The sequence below is a fragment of the Rhinolophus sinicus genome, linkage group LG07 (genome assembly GCF_036562045.2).
Source record: "Rhinolophus sinicus isolate RSC01 linkage group LG07, ASM3656204v1, whole genome shotgun sequence".
Lineage (NCBI taxonomy): Eukaryota > Metazoa > Chordata > Mammalia > Chiroptera > Rhinolophidae > Rhinolophus > Rhinolophus sinicus.
Window position 1 is genome coordinate 28,469,587 of NC_133757.1, and position 18,634 is coordinate 28,488,220.

At 35.1% G+C, this 18,634-nt stretch overlaps 2 protein-coding genes across 8 annotated transcripts in view; one reads left to right on the forward strand and one right to left on the reverse strand.

Annotated features, from left to right (window-relative positions):
* Positions 1-7,925, forward strand: part of LOC109451444 (protein FRA10AC1) — a 33,329-nt gene extending 25,404 nt beyond the window's left edge. For all 4 annotated transcript variants that reach the window (XM_074339372.1, XM_074339373.1, XM_019739718.2 and 1 more), the window contains 2 exons: positions 4,340-4,418; positions 6,655-7,925. In XM_074339372.1, coding sequence (XP_074195473.1) covers positions 4,340-4,418; positions 6,655-6,697 — 122 coding nt within the window. In that variant the 3' untranslated portion in view covers positions 6,698-7,925. The remainder of the gene's footprint in view (positions 1-4,339; positions 4,419-6,654) is intronic.
* Positions 7,926-10,354: 2,429 nt separating this feature from the next.
* The window catches only part of PDE6C (phosphodiesterase 6C), a 37,815-nt gene continuing 29,535 nt past the window's right edge, over positions 10,355-18,634 (reverse strand). For 3 of the 4 annotated variants that reach the window (XM_074339371.1, XM_019739670.2, XM_019739689.2), the window contains 8 exons: positions 18,201-18,301; positions 16,136-16,243; positions 15,987-16,050; positions 13,727-13,801; positions 13,528-13,611; positions 13,008-13,161; positions 12,704-12,781; positions 10,355-10,851 (listed from right to left, as the gene is read on the reverse strand). In XM_074339371.1, coding sequence (XP_074195472.1) covers positions 12,717-12,781; positions 13,008-13,161; positions 13,528-13,611; positions 13,727-13,801; positions 15,987-16,050; positions 16,136-16,243; positions 18,201-18,301 — 651 coding nt within the window. In that variant the 3' untranslated portion in view covers positions 10,355-10,851; positions 12,704-12,716. The remainder of the gene's footprint in view (positions 10,852-12,703; positions 12,782-13,007; positions 13,162-13,527; positions 13,612-13,726; positions 13,802-15,986; positions 16,051-16,135; positions 16,244-18,200; positions 18,302-18,634) is intronic. The other variant, XM_019739680.2, reaches the window with a different exon arrangement.

Consider the following 18,634-nt stretch of genomic DNA (forward strand, 5'->3'; position numbering starts at 1 on the left):
TTCATGCGGTATTTCACATCCCTGCGACTATTTTGTGACTACGAATTGGTACTTCTGAATCCCTTCACCTTTCTCACCTATCCCCCAAGTCCCCTTCTCTGTACTGTACTTTACATCCATGTGACTTACTTATTTTATAACTGGAAGCTTGTACCTTATTGTCTTTCACCTATCACTCTTCCTTTTAGCAACCATCAGTTTATTCTCTGTACCTATGAGTCTATTTCTGTTTTGTTGGTTCATTTATTCTGTTCCTTAGTTTCCACATGTAAGTGAGATTATGTGATATTTGTTTTTCTCAGTCTGACTTATTTCACTTAGCATAATATCTTCTAGGTCCATCCATGTTGTTGCAAATGGTAAGATTTCATTCTTTTTTTACGGCAGAGTTATATTCCATTGCATAAATGTACCACAATTTCTTTATCCAATCAACTATTGGTGGGCATTTCAGTTGTTTCCATATCTTGGCTATTTTGAATAGTGCTGCAGTAAACACAGGGGTGCATATATTTTTTCGAATTAGTGTTTTAGATTTCTTTGGGTAAATACCCAGGAGTGGAATTGCTAGGTCATAAGGTGGTTCTATTTTTAACTTTTTGAGGAATCTCCATGCTGTTTTCCATAGTAGCTGCACTAATTTGCAGTCCCACCAACAGTGCACAAGGGTTCCCTTTTCTCCACATCCTCGCCAACACTTGTTTGTTGATTTATTGATAATAGCCATTCTAAGAGGAGTGAGGTGGTATCTCATTGTGGTTTTTCTTTGCATTTCTCTGATGATTAGTGACATTGAGCATCTTTTCATATGCTTATTGGCTATCTGTATGTCCTCTTTGGAGAAATGTCTATTCATGTCCTGCTCATTTTGTAGTTAGTTTGTTTTTTGTTGTTGAGTTGTGTGAGCTTTATATATATATATATATATATATATATATATATATATATATATATATATATATACATACATACATATATATATGTATGTATGTATGTATGTATATATATATGTGTGTGTATATATATATATAGAGAGAGAGAGAGAGAGAGAGAGAGAGAGAGAGATTTCTAATATTAACCTGTTATCAGATCTATCATTGGCAAATATGTTTGGTTGATGGTTTCCTTTGCTGTGAGAAAACTTCTTAGTTTGATGTGGTCCCATTTGTTTATTTTTTCTTTCATTTTCCATGCTTGAGGAGATAGATCAGAAAAAATATTACTGAGCGTTTACTTCTTCATGTGTTTTCTTCTAGGAGTTTTATGGCTTCATGTTTTGCATTTAAGTCTTTAATCCATTTTGAGTTTATTCTTGTGTACAGCATAAGAACGTGATCCAGTTTCATTTTTTGCATGTATCTGTCCAGTTTTCCCAGCACCATTTATTGAATAGACTGTCTTTACCCAACTGTAAATTCTTGCTTTGTTCTTTAGAACCGGTCAGATCAAAAATTAAGTCTATAAAATCTGACCTGTCAATTTGTTATTGTAATTGAAACTTGCTACTTCTACAGTAAACCAAATTATTTAGGTATCATATAATATCCAGAAAAATCAAGATGATAGACCTGCTTTTATTATTCCAAACATGTAGAGAAAATTGTATGCAATTTGAATCACATACTATAAAGAACATCGCAAACTTAAAGCACATCAAGAATAGAAAAACCAAGGTGTTGACAGAACTTGAAATTGTGTCATAAAAAAAAGGTTGAAGGAGCTGTTGATGTTTAAAAAGTGAAGGGGTGGGAGGGATGAGATAAGGAAGGTCAAGGAGCTTTTTAGCCGGACAGAGAGGTCAGAGTGTTCTTCTTTCAATGGCAGTTTCCTGAGTAACTTTAATTCAAAGTAATCGATATTCCATTGTGACATATTTTGGGGCGACCTGCCCTGGGCCCTGACAGTTGCCTGGTTGGCAGAACTAGAGTCTTTGAATAAGAATTGCCTGAGGACAGATTTTTGCCTTAATTTAAGGAAAAACTTTTCAATTGGGACAATCTGAAGAAAACAATGGGGGGAATGGGCTACTTTAGCAAGTAGTGAGATATCCAAGCATAGGTTGGTCAGCCACTTGTTATCCCGGGTGTTGCAATAAGAGATTCATTCATTAGATAAGTGTTCGATTAAAGACCTCCATGATCCCCTTCCATCATCGAGAGTCAGTGACTTAAAATCTGATCTCCACTTGCCAATAATCACTGCATAGATGTGAAACTGATGCAAGAGCATAATTACATATTGCCCATTCTACTAACTGTTATTTCTTTAGCAGCACCCCTCCCGCCTTTGGCAGGTTGTAGCAGTTATCATAAAAATGATTTGTAGTTATTGTCACCTTCAGGGAACTAGAATATGATAGATTCACAGGATTGTTAGGGACCATAAAGGTCATTTAGTCCAGTCTCGTAGATTTGATTCTCTAAGGATATTTGGCCACTTTTTCAGCATGTGTTCTTTCAAAGAGTTATTTTATAATGTTATTATAAACTGGTTTGATTTTTTAGAAAAACTTGATTGTCTGGTATCCAAAAACTGATGTAGGCAAACTGGCATGTGCGAAGTACTCGAGAGGAAACAAGAGAGCAGCTGGTTGTAAGGCCTTTTGAAATTAGCTTCCCACTTCCAAAGGCGTTGTACGTTTTGTTCTCTGACGTCATTAACAAGGTGACACCATAGCAGTAACTTTAGTAGGCCTAACTATTTTTGTGTGCTTTGTTTTTCATAAAAATAAGAGTAGAAGACTTATTTATTCTTTCTTCTCACATATTCAGTTTGGGACACTGGCTGCCATTGAGTGGGAATCTTGTTCCCAAGGTTTTATATTTTTATCATCTTTGTATGTAGATCATTAGAAATACAACCCCCCCTCCCTTTTTTGGCCACTTTTGGTTAGCATTTGTGCCAGAATAGAATCGGTACCAAAGTTCAGACATGCGTGTTGATTCAAGGATCCAAGTCCAACAGGTAAAAAGCTAGAACCATTGTGATAAATCAGTGCTGTTTTATTTTTGTGTTGTGTTTAACCAAGGGATATTCTTTTACTGACATTCTGTATTGACTGGCCAAATTTGTGTCATTTTTTTTTAGAAGAATGGCCATTATTGGAATGGAATTATTTGCTAATGTAATTACTTTGTGGCATATAATTTTATTGCCTCATGATTTTTTTTTCAGTATTTGATAATTTTTAGTTGACTAATATAGGGTGATTCATTGCAAACATGTCTATATTGTTATATTTTTAAAATAGAAGTATCTATTTTTTTATGGATTTTTAAAGATAATACATGATCATTGTTTAAAATACAAAAAAAAAGAAATTCTTAAAGTAAAAGTATCCCAGGCCCACAAGTAATATAATCACTATTAAGTTTGGTGGATCCTTACAAACTTATAATATATGTATACATATATATATATAATACTGTATAGATATATGTAATGTTTTAACCATAAATCAGATTATAGTGTGCATGCTTTCTGTAACTTTATAAAATTAGATATAGCATGGATATTTCCCCATGATAATACATACAGATATGCTAAGGTTTTTTTAAACAGCTGTATAGTATTTATTTAACCAATCCTTAATCCCTAATTGGTAGGAATTTAGCTTTTCATTTGTTGTTGTTATACAGTGAACATCTTTGTACATATATCTGAGGTGCTCATTTATTTTAAGTAAACAATTAAATTCCTAAAAACAGCATTGCCAGTCAAAGGGTATGTAAATTCTAAACTGATCTATATTGCCAGATTTTCCTCAAGAAAGAATTTACAGAATTTTCACTCCTAAAAATGTGTGTATGACAAGCCCTGATTCTTCACTGCAACAGGCTTCTTCTAATTAATGTAATCAATATTTTTTAAAATGTCTGACATTTTTTTCATAACTAGCTGTTCCTACCCACTACTTCAGTTCTTGAGGTCTTGATCCTAATGTAAATATATTCTCTACCGAAATCTTAACCTGGATGTCTTTTGTATGACTAATAAATTAAGAAAGTAAATCAAAGACAATCACATGTATTGCAAGAGATATTCCTTTATGAGTTAATACTATTGGAATTGCTATTTTAACTCAGTGTAACTTAGAGAAGTTTTCCATAAGATTTTATGGTCTTTTTCCTGAGACTTTTTGGTATATCTCAGCTTATTTATTTACTTTTAGAAAGAACTTATTAGTCTGATAGAGTGAATTTTAAATTTCTAGAGAGCCATAAAAGTTGAAGTTAAACTGCAATTAAATCTGAAGTTAATTTAATTGCATTGGTGGTTATTTCAAAATATGTTTTAACTATAATACTCACATTTTTTAAAAAATCTCTTAAATGAACAGGAAACTCTGATGAGGAAGAAAGTACTTCAGAATCTGAACTTTGGAAAGGCCCAGTACCAGAGACCGATGAAAAATCACAGTAAGTCCTTATATAATACATACCCATTACATCAGTTTAGGAAGCTGTGACGACAGCCATTCTTGATAACAGTTAATGAAAAAACTTACCGTCATGAATGTGTGTTTAATGCCAAGGACCACCTAGCCTGATAAGATCAGATTGTATTCCCAGCCATTGTTTGTGACCATAAACAGCCAGCTTGTCCAGTTTCTTGGTGAGTAAATCTCTCCTCAGCTCACTTTAACAGATGACCTTCTGGTTTTTGCTTAGATTCCTTCAGAGAAGGGTTGTTTGCTAGCTTCTAGAGCAGTCTATCCACAATACTCTGATTATCATAAACCTATACAGGGGAGCCCCTTGAAGATATATCTAGGTGTAAAAGTTTACTTGCCAACACCCACTTTAGCCCCCAAAGACAGATAACTCAGTACATGCATTGTTCTCTGCTATGGGTTGGAAGAGCTGTCTGGATATGGGCTGGAATGTTAACAATTCTTGTCACATACTGGCATGTTCACCACTTGAACTTTATCTGTTAAAAGACGATAAAATAATACCTACTGTATAGAGTTTATGAAAGTTTAATGAAATAAAGAATATAAAGCACCTGATACAATACCTACAACTATAGTAAGTGTTCAAATAAATTTTAGTCCTATTATGCTAGTCCTTAGTCATGTTGGTTCATAATAGAAAGAGACCTATTAAATCAGTTATACTTCACTAATTTAAAAGCTGATTATATAACATATTGCTAATTATATGATATATTCTCAGTACAATAGAATTCAAGTGTGTTGGAAAGAGGTCTTTTTAACAAGATTACTTTTTCTGTGACTTTTAACCTTTTATTTATTTTAGCCAAAGAATTCCTAAATGTATGGTCACTATACATTATTATGTATATGGTCATTATTAAAAAGTTGTTGTTGTAAATAAAATATTGCTATCTTAGTTAAATTATTGACTAAATTTTCAACCATATAACTTCCCCTTGAATAGCTTTACAACTGAAAATGACAGAATAGGTCTTAGAGACACCTCACCTTTTTAGACCATAAAGATAATATCAGTAAATCCCAAGAAGGCTGTCATAATCCAAAACTCCTTGTGACCTTATAAAAACTTGACATTGATCAGGTACTGAACATCTGAGTCCACACAGAGATTCAGCTAATTTATATATTTAAGTTCTTAATACAAATTTTAAAATTCTATTACATTTTGCTGTCATGCTAGGGAAAAGGGACCGTAGCATGGAGAATACCAAATTGCAAATAATTCTTAAATCAACTTTATTTGATTCTGTAATTAATTTTTTTGCAATTTGAACACGGTTGTGATGACTTTATGTATTCACAATTATTAAAACCAAGTGATGGAATCCCATTGTGAATCTCTGATCTAAAAGAGCATTTTCTAAAGATACTGGTAGACTGAATTTGACTGTCCAGCTTGGTTCCCTGTTCCCAGAAGGAAGAAAAGCAACTGTGCATACAGTTAATCCTTACAGCAACTCTATGAAGTACTGTAATATGCTCCATTTAACAGAAAAAGAAACCCCTGAGCCCAGAGAAGTTAAGTAACTTGGTCACCCAGCTAATACGTGACAGAGCTAAGACTTAAACACTGTCTGACTTGAAAACCTGTGCTATTTCCACTGTATCGCTCTGGCTCCTAGCATTAATTTTTATTTAATACTTAGCAATTTTCATAGTATTTTAACACATTGTTATAAATTAATATCTTCTTTCAGAGTTCTATTCTTTGTTCTAGACATAATCTTTACTGCTACAGTTACATATTTACTATTCTCTTAGTAATAAAAACTTGCAGCCTAAGCAGATTTTCCCTATTCCTAAGAATAAGTCTTGTATTTTTCCTTAAAATAGTTTCTTTTTCATTCATTTCTTGATCAGACTGAGATGGAACAGAGACGTTATAAAGTCAACCCAAAAAGTAAAGAGAAACAATAACATTTTACAAAATACTTTAAAGTAAAATCTTAGGTAATAAATACATTTAGGGAAAAGTTCCAATGTACAAAACATTTTAATTATAATCAATTTGGGTGTAGTTATTTTAGAATCTAAGAATCATTTGATGGCTGAATCATGAAATATGTTGATATATAGAAGAATCAGCAACTATATTGAATTAAAATATTTTTATTAATCTCATGTGATATGTCACCTTGTAATTTTTTTCTCTAATTGTTGATATAATCAATATATATGCCTTTTATTTTAAATAGGGAAGAAGAATTTGATGAGTATTTTCAAGATTTATTTTTGTGACATTGAAGAAAGGAGTCTATATTCCTTAATATGCAAGTACACTTTGAAACTTCAAAAAGTTTTATCTACAAGTTGCAGCTTGAGTGGTTTGTCTTTGGAAATAAAAATTCAGCTACTCTGAAGACATCAGATGCTTTGGAAATTCAGTAGTTCTGTTGAAAACACTTTCCCCCATGCTTTGTATATCTCTTTATCTATAACTTTGTTCCCTCTGTAGCTCCTAGAGGATGGAGCTAGTATACTGTACAGAGATTCCATTACTCCTTTATTTTGTAGGGTTTTTTTTTTTCACTGATTTATATTTATTTTCCTTTGCTTCAATTAGTTGAAAATTATTAGGATTGTTGGAGCCTGACAAAAATTATAAAATAGATTAAGTATATATCTTCAACTTCTTTCCTTTGATACATTAGCATCCCTCTTTTGGGCACCTGTTTTCCCATTACCACCTATTTCCAGCTGCTTTTTCTTTTTACTTTCTCTTGCTTTGCTTTCTTCTCACCTCTACCACATAAGGGAGTTTGTTATAATCAAATTTGACTTTCCAGTGTGTGGATAATTTATTATAAAATAAGTTAATACCACAGGAAACCAAATGAGGCCCCAGTAGTCTAAAACAGAGGATATGTTCACAAAAGTTGACTCCAACGGAGCTTACATAGTAAGGTAATTTATCTGAATAATACTGTTTGCATAGAACTTATCTCAGATACAGTCATGGAAATATGGATTTACTTATATGCAGGGATATATTAAAAATATGAGTTCTTAATTCAGAGTCCATATCGCCAAGAGTCAATGGCTATGCATCAGGAGGTCTAAGCAATCCTAGAATCTGTGTAAATTTCTGTGTCTGTGTGTGTTTTTTGGGGAAAGGGTTCATACTTTTCATCAAATTTTCAAAAGAATTTATTGATACATTTTGTTTTATTTATTTATTTATTTTTAATTGGGGAATATTGGGAACAGTGTGTTTCTCCAGGGCCCATCAGCTCCAAGTCATTGTCCTTCAATCTAGTTGTGAAGGGTGCAGCTCAGCTCCAAGTCCAGTTGCCATTTTCAATCTTAGTTGCGGGGGGTGCAGCCCACCATCCATGTGGGAATTGAATCGGCAGCCTTATTGTTGAGAGCTCACGCTCTAACCATCTGAGCCATCCGGCCTCCCCGAATGTATACTCTTATTAATGACAAGTGTGGGATGATTGGCATTAAATTGCAAAATAAGTAATTTAGTGTCTTATTTTTAAATGGTTAGTATCAGACTTTTTTTTATTAGTTATGAATTCAGTAAATATTTTTCAGACTTCTATTATGTGTGAGGCATTATGTTGGACAGTGCTACAAAGGAACGAACTATCTAGGAAATAATTATCCAGTCTTTCTAAACTATCAGAAAACAGTAAGTAAATCAGTGTTGGTTTATTAATGTTAAACACTGTTTGAAAGTTCCCTCATGTTTTAAAGAAATTACGTCTTTTTTTATCCAACTACTTATAGTGAATAAAAAGGAATCTTGATTTCTTAGGAAAAATTATTCCAATGTTCAGCAACAAAACTGATAATGGAATATATGAAGCTAAACATTTTTATAATAAAATATATTCATAGTTTAATAGTCATTAGAAAATAACTATAAAATTAAATATTAACTAGGGAAGATATCTACCATGTTTCCCTGAAAATAAGACGTAGCTGGACTATCAGCTCCAATGCGTCTGTTGGAGCAAAAATTATAAGACTCGGTCTTATTTTAATATAATATAAAACTGGGTCTTATATAATATCAGACCAGGTCTTATATTAATTTTTGCTCCAAAAGATGCATTAGAGCTGATGGTCCAGTTACTTCTTATTTTGGGGGAAACATGGTAAAACCCTTTCAAAATAGATCCATGTATTTGGAATTACAAGTACAGTTTATGGACATCAAGTTCATTTCTAAATTTCTTCATTATATGAACACCTAATTCCTTCATACAGTGACAGGTCATATTTTTAAGGAGTATTTGAAAAGACCTCAGAGATGTTGAGCTGAATGATTAATTCTCCAACAGACCTATTTCAAACTTGTAGTACATTCAGTGATATTCAGTGGAACACTGGTTTGTGATATGAAACTGTGCTTTCCTACACTTGCTCTTAAGCAAAGTTCCTATTTTTGAAGACCTTCAGAGGTGGCACATCTCTTCCCTATACTAATTTGTTTCCTAGTGAATGAGGAGGGGAAGTTTTTTGAACTGACTGATATTTTGGGGTCAAAAATTACATAAAATTATGCAGTTTCTAAAATAATGCTAGAAGTGAAGTTTCAAAATTATTATTTTTTTTTTTTACTTTATAAGCATCATATCTTATTTTATTGCCCATGGTGATGACATAAATAGACAACACTCATTTGGGTGTATATATCGAGTGAGTGTTTTTTCTCCCTAAAAATATTTTATTAACTTATAGGTAGTCCTCATTTATACCTGTTTAATATGAGATTTATTCAAAATATTATTCATTAATATTTACCAGGCACCTACCTTATACCAGGCACTTCTCTAGGTGCCAGGATAGAGCTATGAACCAGAGGAAAACAGACAAAAACTTTTATCTCACGGACGTCACAGTCTAATGTGAGAGTAACAATTGGGATTCTAAGTACCTAACTTGTAAAAATATAACATATGGTGACTGACTTCTTGACTGCTTAAAATTATCTCTGTAACAAAACATTCGAAGTTCATAGATCATCAATTTGATTCATAATACTTCAGGTATCTTTTGACAAAATCTGTGGTGCAATTATTATTATTTGGCCTGTTTTCCAATTTGGTCTATGATTATAGATATTAAAAGAAGAAATCTTAAATTTTTCTGATGTCCAGATATACACCATGTAGTAGGAGTATTTGATTGTCCTTAGTTTCTCTTTATAAGTCAGTGTACAGAATGCCTGCTATATAGTTCTGGTAATCTTTTTTTTAAAGTAACTTCTGTTGAAGTCCTTCCAAACAACTTTTGATAAGTAAAAGTCTTACATAATCAAATCACATGCTTTTTAATGCATAATAATTGTTAGCTGTTTTATCTGACATTGGGATTATCCAGGTAATGTCTTATAAATTGATAATTCTTTCAGTTAGAAGAATAGTTCTGAACATAAAAAAATATTAGCTACACATAAAATAATTGATTTCAGGCTTGCAGAGAGGGATGGGCATAGGACAAAGACAGTTTATAAACTTACAAAAGTAGTAAAATTAGAGGAAAGAGATGATAAGCATTTCAGATAGAATAACATTTGACATCCTTTTTCTTTGATACATTCTATACTGTATTTACTCTTACATTAAGACATGTAATGTCTTTTAGTTTAGGAAGGGATTTGAGGTATAAATCGCAAGTATTAATGTTATGGGTGTCATATGTTGACATTCAGAGTCATACGTTGAAATTCAAATCCCCACACCTCACAATGTGACTGTATTTTGGTGATAGGGTGGGTAAAGAGGTAGTTAAGGTAAAATGAGGTCATATGAGTTTAATATGTGTCCTCATAAGAAGAGATCAAAACAGACACACAGGAAAACCATGTAAAGACACAGGGAGAAGACGTCCTTCTACAAACCAAAGAAAGAGGCCTCACAAGAAACCAGCCCTGCCAACATCTTGATCTTAGACTCCCAGCCTCCAGAACTGTGAGAATAAAATTTTCTGTTGTTTAAGCCACTCGGTCTGTGATATTTTGTTATGGTAGCCCCAACAAATGAATATAATTAATAAGAACTCTTAAAGAATTGGTGACTAGTATCAGGATTATTTAATTTTTAACTTGTTTTTAATTTAAAACAAATTGGCACCAAAAATGCACTCATTTTCCTCTTATTTTACACTTCTGTTGAACTTTATTTTACCCTCTAGGGTTTTCAGGTTAGCAGTATATTTTCTCTTGGTAGTCACAAGAGAAAGGTGTGCCACCACCAAAGCTCCTCTTTTTCTGTCACTTGATGGTTTGTTGAATGAAATTTGCTGAAGTTCTTTTGAATATTTTGTTTTTCTTCAAAAGTAGAAACAATATTTGAAATTTAGATCAATTGTATTATATTACAACATTAGACATGTTTTGGACTTTCTGTCATCACCACCACCTCCTGAATCTTCTGCAACTACAGTAAAAAGGAGAAAAGCAGTATTAGTGAGAGTCAGTGGAAATACTGTGTTTTTATTCTAACACTCATATTAGTATTAACTTTATAGCCTAATTAATAGTTCTAACTTATTGCAAATACTAAGGGTTTGACCATTTAAAAACCTGAATTCATATTCAGAAGAGGTCCGTTTGAAAAATAGAAACTAATAAATGATTAGCCAATTATAACATCTATTTCTCAAGAGAACCACTGAACTACACAATCCGGGAATCTGAGTTGTTGCTTTGTGCCAGGGACAAAGCTTGTTGCCTGGAGACACAAAATAATGTTCCTAGTTCCCAGAGGCCTCAGTGTAGTAGGAAAAAAATTTAGAAGTAATTTTTTATGCATGTAAAGTATAGAAGGTCTATGTCCAATATACTGAAAACTACTGTGTTTCCCTGAAAATAAGACCTAGCCGGACAATCAACTCTAATGCATCTTTTGGAGCAAAAATTAATATAAGGCCTGGTCTTACATAATATTATATAAGACCCAGTCTTATTTTACTATAAGCAGTATTAGTGAGAGTCTTAATTTTTGCTCCAAAAGACGCATTAGAGCTGATTGTCTGGCTAGGTCTTATTTTCGGGGAAACATAGTAAAAGAAAATGTCAGTAGCCACTTAAAGGACCTCATATCCCGTTCATCATAAAATTGAGATAAATATTTAATTGTACTAAGAAATATCTTTGCTTTCACTTGCTCAAGAAAATGACCATGTTTGTTATCTTTTTGTATCATTTTGAAGTGCAAATCAGATCTTACCGCTCTCCTGTTTAAATCCCTTTAAAGACTTCCCATTACTCTCCTGGAGGGCAAATCCTCAGCAAGGCCTTGAAGACAACCCACTACCTGGCAGAGCTGCCCACATTACCAGCTTCCTCCGGTACTTTGCCCTGTTGCTCTCTAGATCCCCATCTACACCACTTAAGTTATTCAATTGCACCGAGCTTATTGCCAACTTCAAGGCCTTTGCACATATTCTGTTCTTTCCCTTCCTCCCCAACCTCTGCCTTTCTTTGCTTAGCCAAAGTCTCAGTGTTTAGCAGAGGCATCCTTCTTCAGGAAAGCCTTCCAGGATCCCTCAGGAGCATGGAATGCCCATGCTTTCTCTGATAATTACAGTTACCGTGTTTCCCCGAAAATAAGACCGGGTCAGATTAATTTTTGCTCCAAAAGACGCATTATGTTCAGAGTATGTCATCCTGAAAAATCATGCTAGGGCTTATTTTCCAGTTGGGTCTTATTTTCGGGGAAACGCGGTAGATAATCAGTTGTTCATTTATCGGTTTCATATCCAGTTCTCCAACCAGACAGTAAGATCTGAGATAAGGAACCCCTCTTTCCCCAGGGCCTACCTAAAACAGGGCCTTGTGTAGAATAGACACCCATTAAGTGTGTAAGTGAATGGATATCAAGGAGTCAGAAACCTTAGTCTGTTGAATAGCCTTAACCTTTTAAGCAAAATTCCTCCTCTGAAGTCTTTAAAATACCACTACACACAATAGAATCTTCTGAAACGGACGTTGTATCTTCTGTTTTATAAGGCCTTTCCAGATAGAGGTGATTTCTTTGTTAAACAAGAATTTCTTACAAAACTTTGAGTGCTGAACTCGCAAGACAAAATATGAAGTCATCACGTTAGCATTCCACTTTAAAGATGACATTTTGAGACATCTGATGTACTAAAGTTGATCCTAAGCATCTTAACAGAGGCTTTCTGAAGTTGTTAAACTTAACAGAGTGACTTCAGGAGTAGAAATTTTATCAGGGAGAACAGCATTGCGTGGAGACATTTGAAGCGCAGGCCAAGTCTTAGGAGTACTTGTGAAGTCACCTCATTCAGCTGGCCAGCTTTGCTTTACATGTAGGGCTTCCTTAAGTCTTCCGAGATCTGTAAAACCTCCTCGGTATATAGAAAGGAATATTAAGCTCAGAGAGGTTAATCAGGTTGCTCACAATCTCACAGCTAATGCACAATGTTGGAACTGAAACTTTGCTCACCGAACCCTGATCCCACTGATTTCTGTGGTTTTCATATTATTTCTAAAAACTCAGTGTTCTGCAGAGGTACTTCAGCAGCCACCTTCTAAGTGGATTAAGCAAGAAGGAAAAAAATTCCATCTAACCTTTTTCAATCATGTTTTCTTCCTGCTTTTTCACGTCGTCTTCAGTTACCCTCATCTTTGCCTCATACTCATCAGCTAGGGATTTCCATTCCATTCTGTTATTCTGAAGACCATTCAGCATAGGTGTGACTTCTTTGTGAAACCGTGAGAACTCCTACAGAGAATTTTAGGTCAAAACCTACTTAAATTATATGGTTGATATTCAGTACTTTTATATGCAAGGAAATTGTAAAGAATTGTAGTGCTCAGAGCTGTTAGGATGAGCTTAATTCAGTGCTTTGGAAACAGGGAAAGGCAGGTGCTGTCTTTCCTGCCTGCCTGTATCAGTCTGTTCACATCTGAGGTCTCGCCTTTTATTCCACCCCTGAATGAGAGATCAGGATACTACCTAAACTACTTTGGAGAAATAAGGACGCCCCTAATGTCTTTCCATGTGGGTGCCTTTTTAACTTTGGTTACAGTTTGAAAGAAAGAATCTCATCCAGATGATGTATTTCACTCAAATAATTTGTTTACTTACCTTATATACAAAAGTACAAACAAAATCAATAAATCCAACTTGAAGTTTAGGTAGTTCATCTTTTTTGTTTCTGTCCATCATAGGCTAGAAAGAGAAATAAATATCTTTAGAAAGATAGTGTTCTCAAGTTCAGTGAACAAAACAGACTGATTTGTGTCAATTTTTAATAAGTAGTACATTTTTATGACAAGGTCCTTACAATAGGTTGTTGCTGCAGCACTGTTCTCTCCAGATCTCCTTGTTCCCAAAATTCATTTGCAACCAGAAGTGCTACCTGCAAATAAGAAACTCTGAGTTCATGAAAACAACTTACTAATAGAGAAAAAGCACTGAATTAGCATGTTGACATTTAAGGATAGGGTTTATAGTTAATGTTTGGAGTACTGTAACATTATGCTCTTTGGTTTTAAAAAGATCTCATTTACAGATGATATTGAAATGGGAATGGGGAATTTCCTCTATTTCCGTGTTCCACACTCATTCTGGGAGTGCCTGTGTCCTATTTGCTGTCGCCACCACCTCAACAATAAAAAGACGAGATGAGAAGATGTTTCATTCCATTATAGTACACTTCAGGCTCTAAAGCTTCCCAGGTCGTCCTCTTGTCCTGCTTACCTGTTAGCATAGAGCATCTATCTGCATGTATGCCTGTGCACACGCTCTCATACCTGCACACAGCTTCATTTGTTACACTGTGCAGATATTTCAGAGTTAATACAGCTTTTTTAAAAAAAACACACAATATCAAGTTCATTGAACACCTACTAGCTGCCTTGCATTGGCATGAACCAGGCTTGCCAAGACGTACACTTTTTCTTTAAGATACTCATAGTCTAGTGAAGAGAGTCATGTGGTTAGTGCTGTAATAGTAATCGTGTGAAATGCTGTGGATCAAGGAAAAGGGAGTAAAGATATGTTTCATTGAGGGGGGAGGTTACATTTATGTTCTATCATCAAGGATGAATAGTAGTTTGCCAGGTAAAGAGGAGGGGGAGACTGTGCAGAGATCAAATGAAACGTCCAGAGCTTATGTGAGTAGGAACTTAGAGTGTGCGGTGGTGACAAGGGAGAGAGTGATGGGAAGTGAACTGAGGGGTGTAAGTTAAGGACAGGTAGTGACTGGCCATGTAAGCTTTGCTGGGAAGTTTGAATTTGATTCTCTAGGCCAGTGATTCTTACTCCTTGAGCCCTAGGGATCTTCCAAAGTGCTCTAGTGGCCCAAGAAGGTGGAGGCCACGAGAGATTTAAGCTGAAGTAGGATTGCTTTTATTCTCTTTTATAAGGTGATTTGTGTGTGTGTGTGTGTGTGTGTGTGTGTAGGAAATAGACTTTTTTTTTTTTTAAGTTGAAAATCTCTGGCAATGGGGAATTTAAACAGCTTTTTAAGCAGTGGAATGGCTGAGCAGAACTCTGTTTATAAATGAACCCAGCAGCAGCTCAGAGGAAGGCTGGGGAGTTAATGATGAGAGAGGATCACTTAGGAGGCCACCGCCGTAGTTCTGATGAAAGTCTGAATGGAGGTTGTAGCACGGGTGATAGACAGCAGTGGTTTTGAAATGGAGAAGATGGATTCAAGCAAGACGCTAGGTTGCTGGCTTGGGTGGTTGAGTGGATGAAGGACAACAGGAGGAAGAGCAGGCACATCAGGGCAGAAGGAGCACCCGTGTTTGGTTTTGCACTTGATGTTCTAATTATTCTATCTTTACAAATACAATCCACATTTATACTTGAACCCAATGAGTTCTGGCTTCTCTTCTGCTTAGGGTTTTCCCTGGAAATTACTGAGGGAAAAAGAAGCCTTTTTTATCCAATTACTAGTAAGAAATCCAGTGGTAAACTAGTGGCTCCCCACTCTCAACTCCCCAAGGTTGAGGAGAACTCCCGTGGAAGGCACCCTTGAATATGAACTCAGTGCCTTCTAATAGTTTACAGCATGTTGACGAAGAGTTTGTAGGAGCAAAACCACCCTTGATAAAGGAAAGCGCTAATGATTCATCCTCGTCTCGTGCTGATTTATCACCTCTATTGAAAAAAGTCAGACAATCCCTGAATAATTGTATATAAACATTTCATAGCCTGTTCAATGACAAGGAATTCTTTCAAGAAAGCATTTTCTTTCAATATTCCCTCTGCTTGTCTTGTTCTGGGGCCTGATCAAAAAGACCTATTGTCTTACTGACATTTGTGAGCTCTTGAAAGCTGTTTGCCTTTCTTGATTAACAGAAACCCAACAGGGAACATTTTATCAAGTTCCTCTTTTTCTTTTTCAAATTATAAACTGAGAGGACAAGTTCAGGGTAATGAAAGATAATTGCTTATAAAATATATAGTCATATAACTGATGGCTATAATAAAGTTCTGAGGTAAATAAAGTTGCCAGGTATCTTCATGTTCACTTTGACACGGGACCTAGGCAGTGCCTGAGAGTGTAGCAGCAAAGAAAACATAACTGGACTTGCCTGGCTTTGCACCTCCCAGGGCTTAGTTATAGCTGACAGGTCACATGCAGTCATCATCATTGCCCTTTAGAAGAAAACAAAAACTGTTAAAATAGACATACAAAATAAGTTATTTTTGCCAAAAGAGGAATAAAATTCTGACCACTCACATGATAATCTCTTTTTTGGTTGGATCAATGGTTACGTATTTGATAGCCTCTTCTTCAGTTTCCATTTTTTCACAGGCATCAACAATTTTTTGAAACATGGTTCTCTTCCTAAGGAAAAAAAAAAAGATACAGCTGTGCAACATTTTTTAGCATATCAGACCAGAGATAAAAAGCACTTTAATATGTGCTTTTTCAGATTTCATGTTCCTACTTTGCATCATATGTCTACATTGTGGATCTAAGGGGCCAAGGGAAAGGAGAAAAGGGAGTAGCTGTGTAGCCTTAGCGTAGCAAGGGTTTAAGACAAAAAGCCTAAGTCATAAAAAAAATTGATAAGTTTGAAAACATTAAGTTACATGTAACAAAAGAGATCATAACATAAAGGCTGCAGGCTGTCATGAGATAATGTATAAAACCAACAAAAAGCTTGGAACCCCAAATATGCGAAAAGATTTCCAAGCTCACTGGTAAACAAGAAAACACAAATCTGAACAATAAGATACCGTCTTACACTCGGCTTAACAAAATAAATAAATAGATTTAAATGTGCTCAGATCAACAGTAATCCAGATAAGGGATAACAGAAGCTCCTGTGCACAGCTGGTGGGCGTTTAAATTGGTACGACTCAGGAGTGCAGTTTTGCAATGTCAAATGTAAGACATGCAAACCCTACAGCAGTCCCATTTCTAGGTATGTACTTTAGAGAAACTCCCACACATATACAAGGACATACAATGCAGTATTGTAGGTAATGATGAAAAATTGAGTCTCAATGTCCATAAATAGAAGAATGGTTGAACTAATTATGGTATGTTCATACAGTTGAATATGCAGTTAAAACAAATGAATTGGATCTCCAAGGCAAATCTTTTTTAAAAAAAAATGCACGAAGAAAGCAAGTTGCAGAATGGAAAATTTAAAAAAACACTGCAATACCATGTAAGAACATGGATGGAAAGGACTAATACACATCAGGATGAGTGATGTCTGCGAGGCAGAGAGGAGGGGTGCTTCATGGCGCAGTAGGGGTGGGAGGCCTCACTTGTATCACCTTTTTTCTCCTTAAAAAAGAAATAAGATCTAAAGTGTGGCAAAACATTTGTTGAATCTGGGTTATGGATATGTGGATATCAATTATATTATTCTAAGTATCTGTCTTCATGTTTGAACTATTGAATAACTAAATCTTTTCCCCCTTCTCCGCCTCCGGCCTCCCCCACTCCAGTTCAAGCCCTCGTTTCTCAGTCTAGTTTTGTAGGACACAGCTCCCTGGCCTATGCTGGTATTATGAGCCTTGCCCACGGCTGCTCCCCACAGCTCAGCTCCAGGGAGAGCTGTTGTTCACAATCTTAGCTGTAGAGGGCACAGCTCACTGGCCCATGTGGGAATCGAACCGGCGCCCTCGGCGGCATTAGGAGCACGGCACTCCAACCATCTGAGCCACTGGGCCCGCCCAATAATTAAATTTTTAATTAAGAAGGATAGGAGAGGTACAATTTGATACTTCCCATCCAAGTCATTAAATATTTTGATTCTATCTCTGATTCACTTTTTTCTAATCCATTTTCACCAAGCAACTTTATTGTTCACTAACAAGAAAATACGCAGAAGCTTGCAGTATCTAGTCTCCTTGGGAGCTATTATAAATTATAGGCTAGTATTCTGCTGTGTATAACTCAGAATTCTGTAAGCTTGGTTAATAGGTGTCAGTATCAACTCCCTGACTGACAGGATCAAATGTCAGACTCCAGACCATGGTGAATTCGCTAGGACAAAACTACCTTGTCAGGTTTCGTGGCATCACTCTTCTGATCATGCACCAACCTTGCTGAATATTCTTCAAGCTTCTTCAGATAACAAACTACTTAATATCAGGGGCTTAGATTTTAAAAATACTTTTCTAGATGTCTAGTAAATTCACTGTCAGGCATCTTAAAGCTATTCTATTGATAATCCAAAAGGAAAATGAATAAATGTGTGTGAATAAATGCGTTTCAACTTCAATGCAATGGATCGTTTATGGGAAGCAGAAGCACTCAGAGTATAAAGAAGTTCTGTACTTACTTGAAATATAAAGCCAGGTCAGTTGCTATTATTGCAACTTCAAACAAATGAATAACTGTTTCAAACTGGCGTTTATTTAGGTTCTGGAAGATGTTTAAACTCTGTAAGATGAAAATTCACAATCAAGTGCAATCATTAATTTGCCTTTGATTCAACAAACAAACCAAACTATGCTTAACAAAAATAAAAATTATTCTGCTATAGAGAGAAGAAACACTAGGTCTTTCAATATTCTGTTTCAATTTTTATTTTTTGGATTAAGTAAACTTCTCTACCTTGAGTAAGATTAATTTAAACTATAAAAATAGATATTAGCAAATGTTCATGTAATCAATATATGAGTTTTTGGAGTAAATAAGTGTTTTCTTCCAGGACCATTGAAAAAATAATAAAAGATTAAAAAATTGCTTGTATTAATTGAAGAGCTTTATTAA